Genomic DNA, 25,380 nt, shown 5'->3' with positions numbered 1-25,380 from the left:
ATAATTATTGTCAAGTGACCACCACGATATGAATCCATCGATACATATGTATAATTATTGTCAAGTGGCCACCACGATATGACTTCATCGATACATATGTATAATTATTGTCAAGTGGCCACCACGATATGAATCCAACGAGACATATGCATAATTATTGCCAAGTGGCCACCACGATATGACTCCAACGAAACATGTGTATTATCAGTGCAAAGTGGTCTCTTCGATATGAATCCAGCGACACATGTGTATTATCATTGTCAAGTGGCCACCACGGTATGAATCCAAGGATACATGTGTATTACCATTGCCCAGTGGCCACCGCGGTATGAATCCAACGATACATGTGTATTATCAATGCCCAGTGGCCACCACGACATGAATCAAACGATACATGTGTATAATTATTGCCAAGTGGCCACCACGATATGAATCCAAGGATACATGTGTATTATCAATGCCCAGTGGCCACCACGACATGAATCCAACGATACATGTGTATAATTATTGCCAAGTGGCCACCGCGGTATGAATCCAACGATACATTTGTATTATTATTGCCAAGTGGCCACCGCGGTATGAATCCAAGGATACATGTGTATAATCATTGTCAAGTGGCCACCACGATATGAATCCAAGGATACATATGTATAATTTTTGCCAAGTGACCACTGCGGTATGAATCCAACGATACATGTGTATATTTTTTGCCAAGTGGCCACCGCGATATGAATCCAGCGATACATGTGTATAATCATTGTCAAGTGGCTACCACGATATGAATCCAACTTGGATGTGATTGCAACGATACATGTGTATTACCATTGCCAAGTGGCCACCGCGGTATGAATCCAACGATACATGTGTATTATCAATTCCCAGTGGCCACCACGACATGAATCCAACGATACATGTGTATAATTATTGCCAAGTGGCCACCACGATATGAATCCAAGGATACATGTGTATTATCAATGCCCAGTGGCCACCACGACATGAAACCAACGATACATGTGTATAATTATTGCCAAGTGGCCACCGCGGTATGAATCCGACGATACATTTGTATTATCATTGCCAAGTGGCCAACGCGATATGAATCCAAGGATACATGTGTCATTGTCAAGTGGCCACCACGATATGAATCCAAGGATACATATGTATAATTTTTGCCAAGTGGCCACCGCGGTATGAATCCAACGATACATGTGTATATTTTTTGCCAAGTGGCCACCACGATAGGAATCCAACGATACATGTGTATATATTTTGTCAATTGGCTACCACGATATGAATCCAACGATACATGTGTATAATCATTGTCAAGTGGCCACCACGATATGAATCCAACGATACATGTGTATAATCATTGTCAAGTGGCCACCACGATATGAATCCAACTTGGATGTGATTCCAACGATACATGTGTATTACCATTGCCAAGTGGCCACCATGATATGAATCCGACGATACATGTGTTTTACCATGGCCAAGTGGCCACCATGATATGAATCCGACGATACATGTGTATTACCATTGCCAAGTGGCCACCATGATATGAATCCGACGATACATGTGTATTACCATTGCCAAGTGGCCACCATGATATGAATCCAACGATACATGTGTATAACCATTGCCAAGTGGCCACCACGGTATGAATCCAATGATACATGTGTATTACCAGTGCCAAGTGGCCACCACGGTATGAATCCGACGACACATGTGTATTACCATTGCCAAGTGGCCACCACGATATGAATCCGACGATACATGTGTATTACCATTGCCAAGTGGCCACCACGATATGAATCCAACGAGACATATGTATAATTATTGCCAAGTGGCCACCACGATATGACTCCATCGAAACATGTGTATTATCATTGCAAAGTGGTCACTTCGATATGAATCCAGCGACACATGTGTATTATCATTGCCAAGTTGTCACCACGATACATGATTATGAAGCCCACGGTACTTGATGAAAAAACTCACGATGCACCTTTATGAATGTAACGATACATGATTATGAAGCCCACTATTCATGTTGAAGAAGCTCATGATGCATAATTATGAACCTCACGATATATGATTATGAAGCCCATGGTACATGATTATGAAGCCCACGATACATGATCATGAAGCCCACGATAAATGATAATGAAGCTCACGATACATGATTATGAAGCCCACGATACGTGTGTATGAAGCCCCCGATTCATGTTAAAGAAGCTCATGATGCAGTATTATGAACCTTACGATATATGATTATGAAGCCCACGATACATGATTATGAAGCCCACGATACATGATCATGAAGCCCACGATACATGATCATGAATCCCATGGTACATGACCATGAATCCCACGATACATGATCATGAAGCCCACGATACACGATTATGAAGCCCACGATACATGATTATGAAGCCCACGATACATGATCATGAAGCCCACGGTACATGATAATGAAGCCCACGATACATGATCATAAATCCCATGATACATGACCATTAATCCCACGATACATGATCATGAAGCCCACGAAACACGATTATGAAGCCCACAAGACATGATAATGAAGCCCACGGTACATGATAATGAAGCCCACAATACATGCTTATGAAGCCCACAGTACACGATTATGAAGCCGACGGTACATGTTGATGAAGCCCACGATACACGATTATGAAGCCCACGATACATGATTATGAAGCCCACGGTACATGCTTATGAAGCCCACGATAAATGTTCATGAAGCCCCGATATGATTATGAAGCCCACGGTATATAATAATAAAGCCCACGATACATGATTATGAAGTCCATGATACATGATTTTGAAGCCCACGATACAAGACTATGAAGCCCACAATACATGATTATGAAGCCCACAATACAAGACTATGAAGTACACGATACATGATTATGAAGCCCACGATACATGATTTTGAAGCCCACGATACAAGACTTTGAAGTCCACAATACATGATTATGAAGCCCACGATACATGACTATGATGTCCACGATACATGATTATGAAGCCAACGATACATGTTGCTGAAGCCCACGATACATGACTATGATGTCCACGATACATGATTATGAAGCCAACGATACATGTTGCTGAAGCCCACGATAGATGATTATGAAGCCCACGATTCATTCTGAAGAAGCTCACGATACATGTTTATCAAACCCACGATACATGATTATGAAGTCCACGATACATGTTGATGAAACCCACGATTCATGCTGAAAAGCTCACGATAGATATTCATGAAGTCCACGATTTATGTAAATAATCATACCCAAGTACGCCAACACGATAATTATGAAGCCCACGATACATGATAATTATAATTGTAACATAATCATATGATTTAAATTGTATTATTCACATGATTTTTTAGCAACACAAAAACAATTCTTTGAGTTTTGGGATGTTAAAAATGTTGATAGTCAAAACTCACAATTGTTACTTCGCGTAAATACGTTATTGTTTTATAAAAAAAAATATACGAAAATGGATGCGATTGTACGTCCTTACTTCTTTAAACATCCGAACCTATGTACGATGATATTAGGGAACAGACATTGAACAAATGTTTATTGTATAAGTATGTAGCCATGCATTTATATATACATGTTGATAGCATAAGTATTTAAAAAGGTATGTATGCACACCATGTTTTCGTCAAATTTATTAAAACGCAATATCCCCGACAAGCTGTAATCTAAGAATAGAGGGTTGGCTAGAAACAGAACTGCTTCTTGTAGATTTTTTTAATTGAAATTGGCTACAATGTTGCATCAAACTTGAACCATTAGCAGCTTGCATGTAGTGTCAGTTATTTTAGTACTTGCATGCCATCGATAAAACAGCGACAGAGGTAGGTACATTGCAAATATTTCTTAAATACATGTGACCTAAACCCGCGCTGCGTTAGGTAATTTTAAAGCTGTCGTGGCGTAAGTTTTTGATCTCGTTCGCCGTTTGCAGAAAACGTGGCGGACAGTTAGCTTACGAGACGAACTGATAGCTTACGTGACGGACTCTTAGCTAACGTGACGGGCTGTAAGCTTACGTGACTGACTGTTAAGCTTACTAAAATTCAAACAGATAACGTGATTGGCTGTAAGCTAACGTGACGGACTATTAGGCTTACTTAAATTCAAACAGCTAACGTGACGAACTGTTAGCTAACGTGACTGACTGTTAGGCTTACTTAAATTCCAACAGCTAACGTGACGGGCTGTTAGCTAACGTGACGGACTGTTTGGCTTACTTGAATTCAGGGATGATATTTAACATTTCTTTTGCGAATAGTTTAACTTTTTGCCGATATATTCGTATTAGTAATACAAACTAAAAACAACACAGGCAATGGGTCCGCAAATGTCCTTTACAATATTGATGGTTTATAAATGAAACAATGAATAATACAGGGAAAACTGAAGAAAAATATGCTGTATTTTGCAATACCGTACCCTCGTTACGTGTCAGTTTGGTTGTCTGGATATTGAGATCTGTTCATGCCTCAGCCACTATATCACACTGTGTTGATGTGTCAGACATGCTTCAGCCACTATATCACACTGTGTTGATGTGTCAGACATGCTTCAGCCACTTTATCACACTGTGTTGATGTGTCAGACATGCTTCAGCCACTATATCACACTGTGTTGATGTGTCAGACATGCTTCAGCCACTATATCACACTGTGTTGATGTGTCAGACATGCTTCAGCCACTTTATCACACTGTGTTGATGTGTCAGACATGCTTAAATCTTTACTGTTGCACACGCAAGATGTCGCCATATGGCGGGATAAGAAACATCAGACGTTCACAAATTGTGAAACCTTATAAATAATATCTTGCGGTAATTCTTCCCTTTTAAATTACAAGTGCCTTCTTGAACAGCACTTCTAGAATGCAATAAGACTTCTTTCCATCAAGCCAAATTATGTTCTTATGAGTAAAAACTCTTTGTTTCGGAAATAGATTTAAAGAAACCGGTTCGCGCGGATAAAGTAAAAGTAGTTAATTAGGCGGGAACATGAACATGTAAACTTTTACACATAGTTTATAAATAAAATATAAAGATGAAAATATAAAAATATAGTAATTATGAGACATTAAACCGACTTCTTGTGATGGATTACCGAACGAGAAACGTGTGATTCCAATTGTCCCGCTCAGTCCAATAGTTGCGTACGTACACCGTCAAATCCCTTGTTATTTCCGGCATTCAGTTAATTTTCAATTTGAAGACATTATTCGTGCAAGAAACTTAAGTTCACTTTATTATTGCATTTCTGAGCGCTCATGATTTGTTTACGTCTTCATCGCGTTTCAATTTCTCTAAAACAACAAGAACAAACAAAGAGTATTTCTCAATTTGATTAATTACCAGATAAGGTTTCATTGTTTTAGTTGATTTGATAACATTTGCCATTCAGCCGCGTACATTGACACGCAACTAGTAAATTAGCGCCGCACTGCTACCTTTGATATACTTTGTACCTTCATTTTACCCGACGTCATTCACGTATTTTTTATGTTATTTTAAAGTTCGCGTCTGTTGCCTTTAACCCTTCTGTAAAGAGCCATAAATTAGCATGCGATAAAAGTACGGACAGCGCTGCTTCCTTACCATTCGGAATTAGTCGAAAAATATGTATAATGAAACTTTGCATGCAATTGACGTTTTCCAAAAAGAGGCCAGCGCGCATATGGCACGTTCAATGTTCCTCGATGGACATAAATAACAACCAGGATTAGTTTAAACATAAATGTCATAAACGGTTTCATTCAACGGTTTTATTATCTTGAAATTCAACAAAGTATGCTTTCTTAATGTATCGTCTTTTTAAAAATTAGCTGTCGAACGACATAAATAATATACTACAAATCCATACATCAACAATATTTCAATCCTAAATATATCACGTGATAAATACGAAGTTGTTGTAGGATTTCGTTCTATTAAAACAACGCCTAAAATATAACACACGTTGAATATTTAATTTAACAGTTGACAGTAAGCGTCAAAATAGTTCACAGTGCCTTGTTGAATTTAATAGCCAGATGTCAAAAAATGTAATATGTACTGTCAGACCAGTCGAACGCTTTTCAAGAAATTACTTGCCAGTGGCAAAGTTGTATGGAAATTTAATGAAACCAAGTCAGGACAAAAACAAATCTAGTTCCAGCAGACATCTCCAATGGGACGAACACGTGTAAATGAATCTGGTTCCGGAACTAAATTTCACTCTCAGGGAAATATATAACATTATCAGAATTTTCTATGACTTGAAACAAACTCTCTACCATAGTCCCATGAGATAAAAGGAATGGAAGGGTACACTATCGAGTTTCCTTCGAGCCGTCCGTCTTAGCTTAGACTTTTAGATTGCTGTACTTTGCACAAATGTGTGCAGACACATGAATTATTAACGATGTTCAGGGAGATGGCCAGCTGGCTCATAGTCGCACTGCGTATTCTGATTGCGAATTGTTATAAAAGCGCGGTTTTATTTTTTTAACATATTAAGCAAAGTGATTGCTATATATAACAAAGGGTTAATTTTTAATTATTAAGATTTTACTTCAGGTCACCTTACTGATTTGGAATTGGCTGATACATTGGCAACGCAAATTCTGACACAGGGAATGTGTTTCAGAAAAGTGGCAGTAGGCGGACATTTAAACACCCGTGAAAGTTGAAATTCTTCATGATTATTTATAGTACTTAAGGATTGCCCACCTGCAATTTCATTGGCTGAAATTGATTTCATGCGCTTTTAAAAAAAACGCATTTAAAGTACTTATTCTAGAGCCTTAACTTTACAAACGGCTCTGTATCTGTCTTAACTCTTTATACCACACACAAATAGTTTTTATTACCTGGTCTCATGGTCTAATAACCCTTGAAAGCCACTACCAAGTTGAGTTTGCTGATGTCATTTTAACTTGTCGAAAAAGATCCACAATTTCCCAAGAAATAAATTGTTTGAAAACCTCGACAACTCCTTCGGGAGACTCCTGTATCACACCTTTTACGGGCTTAATTAATTCCACCAACCACCCCCCTCGGGAATCACCTCCGGATTAATCTCGTTGTAATGTCGCATTGACGTGCGCCCTATTTTTCAACCGTTGCTTAAAGGCAATTTTAAGTAATTGCAAGTTAAATATATCATGATTAAGAGAAAAGCCATATAAAAAATCGAACTTCTTATTTGAGTTAAAATTAATCGTACACCATCAAGTATCTAAGTGCTTGTTACACAAACGATGCAATTTAAAAACCGTCCAATATAAATTAACCTTCGATGCAATACACACAAATGTAACTTGCTAATTTTTAGATAATCAAAAATGATTTAGCTAAGTTATATTTATTTCATCAAGGAAAAGCATTCTTAGTGGTTGAAAATTCTTTTAAAAACGTTTATCTACGTGAGTGTAATTCAAGCCATTCAATGACCATAACTTTGTGACCTGAGCGACTTGGCGGGTTATCAAATTTGACCAAGATATTCTGCCCATACGCATTATGTCCAAGTTTGCTGATAGTTGGTCGAAAGTTTTTCGAGTAATATTGCAGAAACCGTAAAATTTAAATAATTTGAGCAATTGAAGCGCCGTTACTCTGAAGTGGCTATGGCGGCAAAGCTGGTTTTCGAACGTGGCTAAGATACTCTGTCTATACACATATTGTCCAAATTGGTAATGATCGGTCAAAATCTCCTCGGGGTATAGCGCGGGCAACATAAAGGTTGTTGAAGTGAAGCGATTCAAGGGTCATAACTCTGCAGCAGCTGGGGCGACATATCTGGTTATCGGACATGGCCAATACATACTTATCGTACAGATGTGTCCAATTATGGTGATGAACGGAATCAATGATACGTCCCGCTTGATAAAACGGGCGTCTTAATTCAAACCCAATAAGCGCTGAAATGCTCTTTAGTTTTAATACAGAAAACAGAACATTTAAATAAGTATATTAATATTCTAATACTACTTCAAACTAAATTAGCGTGGACAATGCTCTTTAGTATTATTACAGAAAACAGAACATTTAAATAAGGATATGCATTTTCCAAGACATGTGTTGGGTAAAAACAAAATGGTGACACTAGGTTGTTTGATATTTTGTAAATCAACTCCGTGGGATTTCATTTTATAATCTAGAGAATCAGATATCCATTTTGACAGACACATTTTATTAACATCAAGCATACTATTTGGAAAAGAGTGAAATATTTGTTATCCCTGATTCGTCTTCATAACAGTTTCTCAGTTTGTCTGGAATATTTGTTTTTACAACAGGCAAATCACGGAAATGTTTCTAGGCCAACGTTTTCGCTACTATCACAATACTCATGTTTTTCTAAGTGTAACATTTATGTTTTTTGCGAATAAACAAAAACCATACCTAGATTAACCATTGCTTGAATAACACTGTCGACAAAAACAAATAAAACAACACTTAATTATCAATAACAATTGGCTTAATACAAAAACAGAAATAATAATGTTACATTTTAAGTCTTAAATGTATGATTAACTCATACAATTACAAAACACTAAATAGTCGAAGAGCGAAAAGCCAGTGCCTGAACACGCATGCCACTTGTATTAGATGGAACTACGATAACTGTTCTGTTTACATCCAGATTGATGAAAATACAATCAGCCCTAGCAGTATTGTCAGAAGCGATCCATATTGTAAAGAAACAGATGTAATTCCTGTGGACATGCTTATTGAAATACCCTTCACTGTTTTACTCATCATGAAGTTTCGGCAGCGTGGCTTTATGTGTCAGTTGTTTTAAGTACATGCAGCCAATAAACTAGCATTGCAAACATTTTTGAAATTCGTGAGCTAGCTGTTTTATGTGCATGGCAATATTAAAACCTGAAGCTCATTTAAACTAGAATTTTATCGACACGTATATCAGAACATAAAAATACTAGTTTCGATTGTTGAGTGTAAAAGGTCCCTGCGCCCAATATCTCGGTGGTAGAGTATTGAAAGTCCCGCGGGTCTCGGGGCATAACAACACTGTTGTAGCGTGCAAAAGGACCTGGCGCCCAATATATCGGTGGTAGAGTATTGAAAGTCCCGCGGGTCTCGGGGCGTAACAACACTGTTGTAGCGTGCAAAAGGACCTGGCGCCCAATAATTCAGTGCCAAAGTGCACGGGTTCAATTCCGGGTAAATAATGTTGAACCAAAACACAATATAAACAACGAACCACTGGCGCTTGGTATAAGAGTTGTGTTTTGAGGAATCTGGCGAACTAGCACTTTATAATGGTCGAACAAGAAAACGTATATTCGAAATACTTTAATATCTATATGTGCCTGAAACCAACCAGGCTATATAAAGGAAGCCATATATCTTGGATATCTATATGTGCCTGAAACCAACCAGGCTATATAAAGGAAGCCATATACCTTGGATATCTATATGTGCCTGAAACCAACCAGGCTATATAAAGGAAGCCATATACCTTGGATATCTATATGTGCCTGAAACCAACCAGGCTATATAAAGGAAGCCAAATATCTTGGATATCTATATGTGCCCGAAACCAACCAGGCTATATAAAGGAAGCCATATATCTTGGATATCTATATGTGCCCGAACCCAACCAGGCTATATAAAGGAAGCCACATATCTTGGATATCTATATGTGCCTGAACCCAACCAGGCTATATAAAGGAAGCCACATACCTTGGATATCTATATGTGCCTGAACCCAACCAGGCTATATAAAGGAAGCCATATATCTTGGATATCTATATGTGCCTGAACCCAACCAGGCTATATAAAGGAAGCCATATATCTTGGATATCTATATGTGCCTGAAACCAACCAGGCTATATAAAGGATGCCATATATCTTGGATATCTATATGTGCCTGAAACCAACCAGGCTATATAAAGGAAGCCATATATCTTGGATATCTATATGTGCCTGAACCCAACCAGGCTATATAAAGGAAGCCACATATCTTGGATATCTATATGTGCCCGAAACCAACCAGGCTATATAAAGGAAGCCATATATCTTGGATATCTATATGTGCCCGAAACCAACCAGGCAATATAAAGGAAGCCATATATCTTGGATATCTATATGTGCCTGAAACCAACCAGGCTATATAAAGGGAGCCATATATCTTGGATATCTATATGTGCCTGAAACCAACCAGGCTATATAAAGGAAGCCATATATCTTGGATATCTATATATGCCTGAAACCAACCAGGGTATATAAAGGAAGCCATTTATCTGTTCGAAAAAAGTTCGTCAATCAATGATTACAGTTCAGTGTACCTTCATTGCACATCCTCCAAGATTGCAGGATCGTTAAGATGTCTGCATGTTTGAATGAACTCTTTATGCTCTATTATGGTAGCTTCATATATTTATATACACATGTTTGATCTCTGTATGACTAAGCTGTCGTGGCTTTGTAAACTAAGCTGTTATTGTTTTCCTTTAAAATCGAAATACCTCAAACGAACAACACAATAAAGGCTCGGATAATGCGACCCCCTCCCCCTTACTCGCAATGCCTATGTTGAACCGTATGGGTTAAAGGCAACGCACAAGACGCTTATATGACATAAAAAAATATTAAGCAAGAGAGACTACAAAATAACCTGATTTAGTCAAGACGTTCTTACAATTTCTATCCATTTGTTTTACACCTCAGTAATCTGCAATCTGTCTGGAAATTGCAATTACTGATTTAATATAAATTTTGCAAAACAAAAATTAAATATAAACATACTAATTTTAATAACAATGATAAAACTTAAATGCTTTATCAAATTGTATACATATGGAAAAAAAAAAACAATATTAAATACAAATAATTGGCAATCATTCTCACACATAAGATATTTACATTATTACTTTGCAAAGCTGATAAAAAATCCTTCTTTCATTGTCAAAGTAGGTACATTTGAACAGAATGTGGAATTCATCGTCAATATCATTTTTGTTACAAAATGTACATTTTCTTTCATTTCATTCAATACCATGCCAGCTCGAAGTTAAATGTTTTTGAGGTACTTAATAAATATATGTCTGGGATATAAATAGAAAATTCTTCAAACGTGTGTTCAGTTTTGTAGATTGCGCATTTATAGCAATTTGATGATTCATTTACAAGACTTCTCCAAGTTTCTTTCAATGATGTGTCTACACGCGTCAATAATGAATGTTTTGTACCTTCGAAGTACTGGCTTTGCAATATAAACTTAATCCACATTCATCAACAATATGTTTAACATTGTCTAACCATACATGTGGATTATTATTACGAAAAGACTCTTTGCAAATTATTTTATACAAAATCGTAGACTATTATGGGTCAATTTATACCAGATTCCTATAATCCGTTTCTTGATAACAATACTTAGCTGTAATCGACTATAGAGCATTACATGTGGCGTACTTCTCTTTACATTTAATACATGCTTCATACAACCAGTGTGTACTTTCTCTTATCTTCATCAAAAGTGTTAATATAATCAGCATTTGGGAAGTCAACATGAGAGTCTTCCTCACTGTCGTCGTCCTCAGACGAAAGGTTTTTAAAAAAGTTATGAGTGCTTCACATTTCACCTATTTCCCAACATTAAACGTCAATACCTTGACGTAGGTTTAGCGTGAGAGCCATCACTATGTTAACTTACATTTCCTCCAATGTCTACATTGTGAAACTGATTATTTTTACATCAGCAATAAATTTTCATTAGTTGAACCGTTGAAAACATACGGAATGTGGTTATTGATCTGTAAGTATCATGCAATTCACCTCTGTGGAATAACATCATTGTACGCGTGAATTAATGCTTGCCAAGCGAATTAATTCACATATTCACGAATGTTATCGAAACGGTGGACCATATTATGTCATTGTTGTAAGATTGGTTTGCTAACGACACGTAGCAATCCTTGGAAGTCTCGGTGCCGACAGATGCATTTCAATACGAGCATGTTATGCAGATATCATATTATATGCATTGTTCATTTTTGCACAGGATATTGCCAAGGGAACTATTGTTACAAATTTTGCAGACGACAATGAAACCACGATTTTGTCACTAGCATTGGGCCCGTATAGACACACTAAAACCGTTATTTGTTGTAAAAGATAGGTTTGAACTAGGAGCACCAAGCATGTGCGTAACTGGGGTATACAATTGTTGACAGAATTTTAGTCAAACACATAAAAAAATGCATAATAAAAACACATATACAGGACACACTAACGTTGTGCAATAACATATATAAGGATTAAATTACTGAAATAATATATGAATAACTGGGTGTGATGTTGCTTTTGGGGCTGGGTGTCCGCATCTCACATAAATATCATAGTATCGAGACCACAAGATGGCATGCTCTTTTAATGCTACAACTACAATGACTAACCCATTAACTAAACAATACAAAATAGCCCTGTTGAGAGGCACAGTGTTAAAACAGGTGTCCTGGTCACACTCAATGTTACTGAACGAGTCGCATCAGGTGTCCTGGTCACACTCAATGTTACTGAACGAGTCGCATCAGGTGTCCTGGTCACACTCAATGTAACTGAACGAGTCGCATCAGGTGTCCTGGTCACACTCAATATTACTGAACGAGTCGCATCAGGTGTCCTGGTCACACTCAATGTAACTGAACGAGTCGCATCAGGTGTCCTGGTCACACTCAATGTAACTGAACGAGTCGCATCAGGTGTCCTGGTCACACTCAATGTAACTGAACGAGTCGCATCAGGTGTCCTGGTCACACTCAATGTAACTAAACGAGTCGCATCAGGTGTCCTGGTCACACTCAATGTAACTGAACGAGTCGCATCAGGTGTCCTGGTCACACTCAATGTAACTGAACGAGTCGCATCAGGTGTCCTGGTCACACTCAATGTAACTGAACGAGTCGCAACAGTGTCCTGGTCACACTCAATGTTACTAGCCGAGTCGCATCAGGAGTCCTGGTCACACTCAATGTTACTGAACGAGTCGCAACAGGTGTCCTGGTCACACTCAATGTTACTGAACGAGTCGCAACAGGTGTCCTGGTCACACTCAATGTTATTGAACGAGTCGCAACAGGTGTCCTGGTCACACTCAATGTTACTAAACGAGTCGCATCAGGTGTCCTGGTCACACTCAATGTTACTGAACGAGTCGCATCAGGTGTCCTGGTCACACTCAATGTTACTGAACGAGTCGCAGGTTAAACCAGTAAGTAAAGTACCCAACCTCACACTTGTCCCTCTCATGAAACATTTTAGATGAAAGTACAATTATTGACTTTGGATTGTTTGGATTATTGATAATGGAATTATTATTGAAGGTTAAATATGTTGTGATTTTTATGTCATTGATACTAATATCTATAATACAGTATACAGCTGTTGATCCCAGAATACAGACGATTATAGTTCACGTCCATGTAAAGTAAAACAAAGATATAAAATATTTATTCTTTCGTAATAATGTTTCTACTTATAACTTCGTCATTTGATTTTTTCTGCCTCCCTCAATCTTTCATTTTTCTCAAATTCTTATATTTATTGATACATTTTCCCAATTAATCTCTTTAAAAAGAATGATCTTTTTTTCAGATTTTGAAGAAATCTGGCAGCCCACTATCTTGGAATGGGATTTTTTGGATTGAATGATGCATTATGGGACAGGAAGTAGGAGTTAACGGACTATTAAGCATTTAACGCTGCCGTTAGTTAACGTCGGCGTTAAATTGCATTGAGCAACTCATACTTAACAGAGCGCTAAGTAACGCCCCGTTAGGGATTTAACGGACTGTTAAAGTAAAGTAGCGTTATATTTAACAGAGGATTTGAGCAACTGGCCCCTGGTATTATTTGAGTCCGACCGTCTTCATCATGTATTTCAAGTAGTAATACCAGTTTCTTACATTATATAAATGTAGATTATTTTAGTGTTCAATTAAAAAGATTGAAAATATTTCTTTTAAAATAAATTCAACAAATTTACATACACAAACTTGATTAGTTTGCAAAAAGTTGGTTTTAAACCAAAAAAAGATACAATTAGACTCAAACTTTATCTCATTTTTCCCTCTGAACAATAAAGATAAAAAATCTTATTACTTTGATGCCATTGAACTCTGAATTGAAGTCATGACACGAAAGCACTGATTCAATGCAAATACCTCCACTTAATTCAATGATTTGTGAGTTTTCTCTTTTTTTATTTTTTTTTCTATATTTCAAAATAGTTTGCTTCTTAAAATCACAATACAATGTGATATTTAAAGGTGTAGGTCTTAAAAGTACCAATGACGTATATTTACATGCATACGAAAGAGGAACAACGTTTAGGCGACTTTACAATAATTGCTAGATTTTCATCCGCGGCTTTTTCTTTTTCCGGCGCTCGCTAAATTTTATTGACTCCAAAAAATGTTGAAGAAGGGTCTGTATTTGCGTATTGGTCCTGTACAGTTCGGGAACGGCGTTTATTCATGCCTATGGTATCGATGTATAATATTCACGTGTAAAAAATGAGAATTGTTACGATCATGGTTCGTGGTTCGACTAGAAACACATGTTATAGTATCATATGCTATAAGAACGAGTATGACCACAACAATATATTCAACTGTGAAACAATCAGAAAAATAAAATAAAAATGTCACCCCGGCCCTTTTTGAAAACAAACTGTATGAACATCTAGCAATTAATTTATATTGGCATTAAGACAACATGTTATTATCGATGACTTTCAAACGACTGTACGACAATGAAGAAATTGTTTTCCAAATGCATGACCTTTTAACCTGACCATTTCTTAAATTTCCTAAAGTGAAATATTTACCTAATATGTTTCCACTACACCAAACGGATTGCCGTTTTGAGACATTTTAAATATTAAAACCCCAAGACATTCTAAGAAATACTGCACTTTTATAAAACTACTAGTTAATCACTTAAAACGAAATTGACAAAGACAAAAGCATTATTTTAATGAATTGGAATATGATTGAATTCTATTAATATAAAGAAACGCTGTTTTCAAAGTTTAAACAAAATAACGAAGGTATTTTTTTTTACTTTTTGAATGACGTCACGTGATTTTGACCATTATCACGTGATTGGCGAGATTACTCTTCGGCAAAGGGAAGTAAAGATTCGTCCTCTTATATGCATTGTATTCCTCGTGCTCTGCATTAATTTGGGGCATAATCAACCATTATGGGCCATGTAGGTGTTCATTCCCTCGAAAAAGGAACAAATCACGAACTTGTAACACTGTGTACTTTGATATCATTATCAATATATTTTAAAATTGCATTTTTGTCTTTGTCTGAGATTCTTCAGTTCTACGCTATGGTGAAAATATCACTTTTTGTCTACGAAAAGTGACATTTTAACGAGCGGTAAAAAGCAGCACGCATGTGGATCTTAGAAGCGCACAATATAGACTGATGCTTTGTTGTTGTATTGTTTTTATCATATGCTTTATTTTGTTCTGATAATAAAAGTCAAACATGTTAAACCTAATAATGCGTTAAAATTGAAAAATAAATGAAAGGGACTTTTTCACAAATTTTATGTTGGTGAGATCTTTTTAAAAATGTTTTTAATTTCGGTAATTGTATTCACCATTATGAAGCAAAACACCAAAATAATTACTCACATATACAAAACTGAGGTAAAAAAAACATTATCAAAGCTTTTCGGCAAAAAGCAGTACTTTCTGTTGTAAGTTCAAATGATTATTAAATAACTATGTTCTGAACTTATAACAAATAACTTATCATTATTAGTACCATGTTGTTTATTACGCAAAACATAACAACAATAACCCAGCCTCATTAATCACGTGGAAGACACCACACGCATTGACGCTTCTCTATAAAGCAAATAATTTCAATGCCGTGACCTATGTTTGACGTGCGAAACTACATAAATATCTCTTACATTTGTCTATAATGAGAAACTGATGATTTTTACATCAGTGATAAATGTTCAATTAGATGGAATGTTGAAAACATACCGACGGAATGCAGTTATTGATTCTAAAGTACCATACAAATAACATCAATATCGGCGTTAATGAATGTTCGCCCTAGGAATTAACGAATGTTACCGAAACGGTAGACTATTCTTGGACAATGTTCACAACTATTTGAGGTCTCAAATACCAACAAATACATAACAACACGAGCAAGATATGGACAATCAAATCTAAGACCACAATTAAAAACATACGTTGTTTGTCCTAAACCGATCCAGATTTCGAGTGGGGGCCGGGGGTCGAGGTTACGGGGGAGCGGGGCGGTATGTAAGTAGTTATGAAGATGAGGTTTTTTTTTAATTTCTTAACCTTCAAAGTTCTTCAATAAAACTAAAGCAAAAACAACTCAAAAACTGTTCGGGTCGCAGAAAAAATACAACAATATAATTCGAGGTAAACCTTCTTCGAGGTTACTAGAGTTAAATACTGAACATGATTCCTTGTATTCAATACACACTTCCCTGTATGATTGCATGCTGTGATTTTCAGCTAAACTAAGGTAGCGTTTTTGTTTTAGCACGTCGATTTTGTGTGTACATGTATTATATTAATTTATTGTATTCAGCATGCAGACTAAGCTGCGATTTGATCCCCGTACCTACTTCGTGATGACGGGTGTCAACGTTCGTAATACTACCAGTATTTACAAATTCACCCTAGGTATTTTTCTAATCATGTTTGCAATATGTTGTTGATCAAAGTCCTCTGTTGCAATTCAGTATGATAAATTAAGCCATGTATGATACGACACACATGGAACAAGTATCACAATGAATACATCGTCATGTTATCATGCATTTTTTAACAACCCAAACTTTTATACTGTTCAGTGGCCAGAAAAATATAAAGTCAAATAATAATCTAAAGATAGCATTGATTACTGTATTATTAAAAAAGTTGCATATCTTATTTTACAAATCTTGATTGCAATTGAAAAAAAAAGATAAGTCATAATGCAGTCAAGATAGGGACGTGAAACTGGTATTGTTATTTTTTGTAAACGTTGTTTTATGTAATTGTACTCTGGAACGTAGACAAATATTAACACTAAATATTGAGTTAAGATAAGTTGAGTAATCTTAACAATACAAAGACGACACATATATAATTTCTTTACAAATTAAACTAGTTTATGTATGTGTAAGATCTTTCAAACACTTACGATTGAGCAATACTACAACTCGCGTATGTATACAACAAACTAAATAAAGCAGCGACTCTTCACAACAAAGGGGGAACAGAGACGTGACATAGTTATCAAGACCCAGAACTATTGAATTGTTAACACACATTTTCGCCTTCAATGACTTGATACATTACCCGCCTTCAATGACTTGATACATTACCCGCCTTCAATGACTTGATACATTACCCGCCTTCAATGACTTGATACATTGCCCGCCTTCAATGACTTGATACATTACCCGCCTTCAATGACTTGATACATTACCCGCCTTCAATGACTTGATACATTACCCGCCTTCAATGACTTGATACATTACCCGCCTTCAATGACTTGATACATTACCCGCCTTCAATGACTTGATACATTACCCGCCTTCAATGACTTGATACATTACCGTTCACCGAAATATTAAAGAGGATAAGAGGGAAATCTGAGTGCTTTCTATTACGAAGTTATTTTAAACTTGATTTGCAACACGTGTTTCATCAATTATGTGTGTGTTTATATGAACCATTTCGCAATATTCCATTGTCCGTTATTGTTTCTGATAAATGTTTATAGATAATATAATACACATCTGTACCACAGTGTATTTATAGTTCGATCTGATACGAGAGTATTTATTTCGATACATAAAGGCTTGGAGCGATTCGTAAGTGTATTCTTTCACTTTTGCGGAAAAATGCGTTGATCACATATCTGACTTTATTTCAGGAACCATTTAGTAGGCCGGTTCTTATAAACACACACATGATTGAAACAATTCAGAACAGATAATTACAGTCGAGGGCCACACGAAGTAAATAATCATCAAAGAGAGTTGAAGTGTTGTTCGAGACCTGTTCGAGGTATTATTGTATACAGGCGTTGTTCTATATCACATACGATTTACTTTTTTGCAATTCCAGTAAAAGTTTCTGATCAAAATGCAAATCTTACAAAAAAGGTAAACACTGGTTTGTACCGACACCTACATGTATATCATTTATGTACATACTTGTTAGTACTACTTCGTGTGTGAATAGTTTATTTTCCTTTATTTACATTTAAAAAAATAAACATAAACACTGTATATTTTCCAGTTGTATAGTTTCGACCTATTAATAGTGTTTAAATTATAAAGGTTAACGCATTATGTAAGCTAAATTAATTAACTTTGTAAGTATTTAGGGAATAATTTTAGAGTGAAAACACAGATCTTATAATGAGCTTTTTGTCTTTTTTTTTTAAAGAAGTACCAGTTATCAAAGACGTTTTATACTCGCACAAAAGCAAACTGAACAACAAGTACTTACATTCCAATGTGGTAGAACACTGCGTACCAGTCCTTCGGTCGCTCTAGAAAATTATAAATCCTTGCCTGCAGTCGCCGGTACCTGACGTCTCTCCTGTGCATTTTATAACTGATAGGTTTTCCGAGCAGAGACAACCTAGGCTGTACATAGCGCAGACTACCCGTGCCTTTCCTTGACAATCTACTAAGATCCGAGCTAATTTCCTTTTTGTTATTGGTCACATCCACGTCAACTCCAACTTCCATTTTAACATTGCTAACGTGGAAACGGACGCACGGGCGGAACGTCTTAACTGGGTCAGGAATACCGATACACGAAGGAGATTTCCGACGATAGTATTGCTCCGTCAAATCCGTACACGAATCACAACTGTCTTCATCATCTTCGCCACCAAAATCCGATTGCTCCTCTTTCCTCTCCGAAATGCTGGAGTTCGCTAAAGCCGCACTGTGACGTAACGGGGCACAAGCTTGTGAAAAACCAATCTGTCCATTATGTGAGCCTTTTCCTTTCGTGCCACAGGAAATGCCTAATTCGGATTTCTTCGACATTGTTCAAGTTGTAATTACTAGCTTAACTTGGAGGATAGCAGATTAATTGAACAGGCTTCGATAAAATCTTTCTCTTGTATAATTACAAATCAAAGTGCTTCTGTCGGGTCTAAAATTCGGTCCTACGATTGATGGTGTGTATGCATCAGCGGCTTAATGTCGTATTCCAGAAATCGTCTGTCATTCACCGACCTGAAAGAAGATAAGAAATAATTTCCTTACAATGTCACGATTCTTTTCTTCCATAAACGACGTTTAATACTGTAAGTCGTGCACGGAATATATCCATATAAGCGCATGGGAACATCTTGAGAGAACATTGATATAGTCAAGTCCCTGCGCCCAATTAAAGTTTGGATTTGTTTTCAAATTCTACATAGTTGATACATAAACGATTTCACATTTTAAAATAAACGAGTTTGTGTTTTAACCTCAATGAATGTCTGATAAATTCTACAGTTCGGAGAAATATAGACTGTACACAGTCATGTTTCTAGAATATAAACATGCATACCTTCAAAGATGTAAAGAAAGTTAGCTTTCATCTCTTAAGACTAAATTATTATTGGCCATGCTCCATTGTGCCTGGAGCGTCGACGCATGACCGACTTCAGCGGAACAAGAATACAGAGTGTTATGGTTTCCTGGGCCCACACTGACCTCAGTTGCTTGTTGGATCATACATATTTTGTATTTTATTCTCTTTGTTCATTATCAATCAACAATAAAACAGTAAATAATAAGAAAAAATTATTTCACGATGGCGATTGTAATCGTGATTATATTAAACGTATTGAAATCATTTTCTTGCATTAAATACCTGACACAAAATTCAGATTTTCCAACAAGAACAATAGCACCAAATACGAAAAATAATGTTTTTATGGTATTTGCTTTGTCTGTTGTAGAAAATACAAACAGTATGCTATAAAGACTTGTTTCGTATGGATGCATATAATTGAACATATATATTTGTGCCAGCTTCTTACTAAACTGTATTTACTTAGAAACGAATTATATCGAAAAAACAATAATAAGATTATGATGATGTTGATGTTAATGATGATGATGATGATGATGATGATGATGATGATGATGATGATCATCATCATCATAAACTTAGCTTGTCCCTAGCTATAAGTTCACATAAGAAACCGATGTTTAAGTAAAGATCACGAAGTTATTTATTATTTACTTTACCTCTAAGGAGACAAAAGGATAATCGAAAGCTGTTGAGTGTTACTCAATAACTGGAGTGTGCTCTATTCAATGTTTTGAAATGTTGTTTATACAAATCTGAAAGTAATCTGTCGAGGGCATGAATTATTCAGTAGCTCACGACAATGAGTATTTGTTTAATATTCCAAAGCATCACATTCATTGGCAATATTTCACTAAGATCAATGAGTTAAGTCTCTAGCATCATCTATCATAGAAGCATGTACTTCTGGTATCATTAAACGACATCATATCAACAGTTTGCCACTAGGCGGGACCTGGTAGCTTCTGTCTGTTTAATGTAATTTTATTTTTAACACATGATGATATCATTTGTTCAGTTGTGTGGTAAATAATTTAGCAGTTAACTACTCATAATTGGTTTTGGTTCATCGTTGAATTTTTATAATATTGATATTAAACCATTGTATTATTTTAATATTTTATGTTTACATTCACATAGACCTTTGTACAGATAAAATCTGACGTTAATATAGGGTTAATACACCTTTTTGAGGTCGTTACCATCTGCAAAGGCCCGCAAAACGGTTTACAGCCCAAGTGCGTAAAAATACACACCATGAGTAACTTTTATGTTATAAAAGTATGTTAAATGTCATGCAAAAACATTTAGTTCAAAGTAACCTCTATAACAGGTACGTGTGTGACGTCACGAGTGATGTCATTCACATTTAATAAAGTTTTACATTAAGCTCGATTAGGGCCGCAACATAACTAGACAGTTGCATTTTTGTTTCGACGCCATTTTGTTCAGTGTTCAGTCGATTGGAAAGTGTTTTTTTTAGAAATTTACTTGATTACTTGGATTATTTACACACAATAGCTATCGGATAATCAATTAATTACCGATGTATTCCTAATGTTACATTTGTATGTTTTGGGAACTACATTTTGTAATTTAAACCGGAAAAAAATGTTAAAATGTTCTGGATAAAATGTACAGCATCTTCATCATCAGAGGAAAAAATATTTGATTTTTTTTTGTTCATTGTATACGACGTAATGGAATCATGTCCATTTAAGCCGTTTGTTCTGAATAAAATCGACAGAAATAACAGTTGGGAAGAGTTAAAAAGGTTTAAGACGTAATTGAAGTGCCTTTAAGGCAAATAATTGGTCAAAACAACTGTAGACAGTAATGTCTAGTAAGACACCTCAGCTTGCAGGAAAAAGACAACTCTCATTTCTTTAATATTTGTATACAGCTATACATATGATACTGAAATATGTTTTGTGCAATTTTTTTTATCGCAGACCCACTTTCGGTCAGAAATCAGGTCGCTCAGCTGCAATTGTTATGATGCGAGCCCTGAAAGCGCTTATGTCAAACCAAAAAACCAGTCATTAACGGCACGTGAATTTACTGAATAATGCAAGTTTTCTACCGAAAACGCCCGCTTTTTTGCGTTTTAAGTTTAACACACCACGATAACGGACAGAAAACACACAGTTTATGCACTAATATTGAATAACACGCAAGGAGTTATGACGTCATTGTTTATTTACCTTTTGCGCCCTGGTTGGAGAAGTGCGACGTTATTTGGCCAATGATATACGACGTAACCACTATCAGCTATTCTTTCATTCAAACGTATATTGTCGGTTACATTTCTTTAAGCGCAGTTACTCAATTGCAGAGTATATTGCTATGTTGATATCGTAACGAATAATGATTTAAAATGTAAATACAAATACTGAACGCATAACGTTACTTTTCTTGCGTTTAGTGCTGTATGAACGCTGTACGGTAACCGAGCAAACTACCAAGAATAGATAGCGTGCTTCATGGAACTTGCTCGCGTGCTCTACTGCGTTTATTCTCGAGTTATTCCTATTTGTTGTCAGTTTGTATTGTGAACTAATAGTTTTTGTTCATAAAACAACGTAGCAGCAACAACGGAATACTCCAGAATGATTACTTGAACTTATGCACATGTATTCAGGTTTATTTTATTACCTTAAGTATAAGTTGATAGTGCATTGCACACAGGCCTTCCTTTAGACCATACTTAGTGTTTGTCCTACATTTACAGCCAATGTGGGGGCCTGGATTTTTAAAACTATAGTTTCTTATTTGTGAAGAATCATTTTTTATTGATAAAGCCGATTCTTTATGATTTAGTAAATTGCTGTATCTGCAAACGAACAAAGTATGAACCAGAAAATCTGCTTGGAATAATCCACATTCAATGTCCTGTGAGAAAGTCCTGTGTTATTTTAATTATAACAACTACTTGAATGTCATGCAGTGATTGGCATGTCTTTTTGACAGGTGCATGTTTAATTTTAAAATTGAATCAATTTTAGAGGGATTGATAAAAAGTCGGTTAGAATTATTTAAGAAACTTCATTGAGAATAAGTAACCGAAGGGAGCGGTGCGCAGCGGAGAAATTACCCTAACCTAAATGCAATAAGTATAAAAAGATATTTCCCTGTTCGTTGCAAAGCAATACTTATTCAATTTCACATAATCTAAGTATAGGTTAGGGTACCTGCATGGACTATGATTTATTTTTATTTATTTTTTATCTTCCAAGGCCATTCGTACACAATGTAAAAGCGATCCATAGAAAATCTGATAATAATGACATCCAAAAATATGCTGCTACATTGAGATTTAGTTTCGGATTTTAATTAAAACAGTACAAGTAATGAATGTTGTTTATAGTTTTACTTCTCTATTTTCAAATTCAATCAGAAATGGTAGCATTATTTATCATAAATATTGAACATGGTAACAAAACACCCTGCAAATCTAATGTTGTTCATCTCCATTTTTGTTTAAGCACGTTCGCTGAAATATACTCATGTTTTTGGTTTTGTTTATTGTTTATTCCTTGCACACTGTGTTTAAAGACATCCAAGCGTAATTACTTTTATGAACCAATTACAATACAAATGAGTGCTACATTTCTTGTATTGTATATATGATAGCATATTCGGTGATAAAATGGAAAGGAAATTGCAAAATAAAGCAACACTGAAAAGCTTGACTCCATACGAAATGTCAAGTGCTGTATTCAGAATGGAAGTACTCCTTATTAATATACCGTATGAACTACACTTTCACCAAATACCGAACAAAATGTATCACTTTTTTCTTAGCCCCAATTTCTTCAGTTGTTGTAAGGGTTTGTATTGTGTGATACATTTCCGTCAAAAGGTACATTTTCTTAACAAAATAAAAATAAAGTTTGCTGCCTCTAAAGTATATTGTAAATGATTTAAACTGTTAAGTCTTTTGAAGCGGATCGGGGATCGGGAACATGTTCGGTTCGATTGTTTGCGAATATCACCAGCAAGAATCACGCTGTGATCTTACAAGCGATTGGATGAATATCATTTACAGGACATCGGTTATCGATCATAAATCGTAGGTATGAATATTTACACTAATAAAAAGTGACTGTGCCCCGAATGGTGGTTTGAACTAAAAGGCGCACAGTATAGGTGGATGAAAAAAACATGTAATAAATGCATAATCATGTTTAATTCATTTGACTTAAAGATACCCGTTTATGTTTGTAAAAAGTATATTTTACGTTTGTGTTTTCTTTTACGAAATAAAGTATGGCAAATCATAAGGTGTGTTAAGATACTGACGGCATTGACCAAATGTTGATATTTGCTCAAATATAGTCTTTAAAGCCCACAATTTTCAAATGCGTTACTTACACGATTCGACAAATAGGCTGCAGCGTGATTGGTTTATTGACATATCACGCGATGCTACCAACGTTTTCAATATAATTTTAGTTCTGTTGGCGTATGGAATAGATGTTTAGTAGATTTTTTTACTGTACCGTTGTTGGTTCGCTCCCAACTGCAACCAGTTTTTTTTATATGATTGTGCTTATAATTATTTCTTCAATTTCGGTATCAAAGATTATAATAATTATAACATATTAAGTGTTTTCATTACTTATTTTTGATGCCAAAATAAGAGCCCTTTAATAATAAAAAAGATAAAAATAACATATGATCGGTGTACAAATACAATAAATAAGCGATTAATTGGCGAAATTTGCGGCTACGTAGCAATTTAGCTTTATAAAAAAGTCTTTAAGAAGGTTAATGTCTTTTAATCATCAACCTAAAAAGACACATATACGAGGGATGATCCAAAATAAACAGGATCGTTCTCACATAACCAATATGGTTTAATATTTATGCATCAAAATATACATTAACAAGACGCGGATAGTATCCGCTACAAACACTGACAATTTCATGAAAATAGTACATATGTTGCAAAAGTTACAGGGCTCTGAACAAGGTCACTAACGCAGACCCGGCGCACGCCGGATGCATTGGAATGACGTTAACAGCGTAATCGACGTCATCCTAGTTTTTTTGAAAATAATCGCCGCCACACTGGATGCACCGTTGGTGGCGATGAATCCATTGGTGTCGGAATATTTCCCTATACCACTCAGAGTCATATTGTTTGATAATTTGTGATGTTGCCGTGCGTAGATCTGTGAGCGAATCGAAACGATTTTCTTTTAATTGTGTTTTAATTGCCGGGAAGATGGCAAAATCAAAAGGTGCCAAATCTGCCATATCATAAGCTTGTCTGGTATTTTTTTTACAAAAATGGAGTTTATGCGTCGTCGGTAGGTTTGACGTGCACCCAGTTCACCTTAATTGTGTTTCAATAAAAACTCTTTAAAAAGACAAAATGGCAACGTTTACTTCAATGAACGTATGTTTACGTTACATTCAATTGTTTTAAGGGTTTTTATTGAAACACCATTAAGGTGAACTAGGTACCCTTCAGACCTACCGACGACGCATAAACTCCATTTTTGTCAAAATAAACGAAGAACATGCAGCGTGTTGTTGGAATCATGAAGTTTCCTGATAGATAGATTGAGTGACATTCTAAGCAGTATGATGGTGACATTTAGTTGTCATATATATGTCTTTTAATTGCTGTTAAACATAACCGATGCTCATACCTACTGGCTAAGTAAACTAATATTGCAAAACGAGTTTTA

General features: G+C 35.9%; 1 protein-coding gene across 3 annotated transcripts in view; it reads right to left on the bottom strand.

Moving 5' to 3' along the window:
- Positions 1-18,985, bottom strand: part of LOC128205038 (potassium voltage-gated channel subfamily KQT member 4-like) — a 108,884-nt gene extending 89,899 nt beyond the window's left edge. For all 3 annotated transcript variants that reach the window (XM_052906439.1, XM_052906440.1, XM_052906441.1), the window contains exon 1: positions 18,590-18,985. In XM_052906439.1, coding sequence (XP_052762399.1) covers positions 18,590-18,834 — 245 coding nt within the window. In that variant the 5' untranslated portion in view covers positions 18,835-18,985. The remainder of the gene's footprint in view (positions 1-18,589) is intronic.
- Positions 18,986-25,380: the final 6,395 nt, after the last annotated feature.

This window comes from Mya arenaria, chromosome 10 (assembly GCF_026914265.1).
Source record: "Mya arenaria isolate MELC-2E11 chromosome 10, ASM2691426v1".
In the NCBI taxonomy this organism is placed as follows: Eukaryota; Metazoa; Mollusca; class Bivalvia; order Myida; family Myidae; genus Mya; species Mya arenaria.
This window is presented reverse-complemented; position numbering and strand designations above follow the sequence as displayed.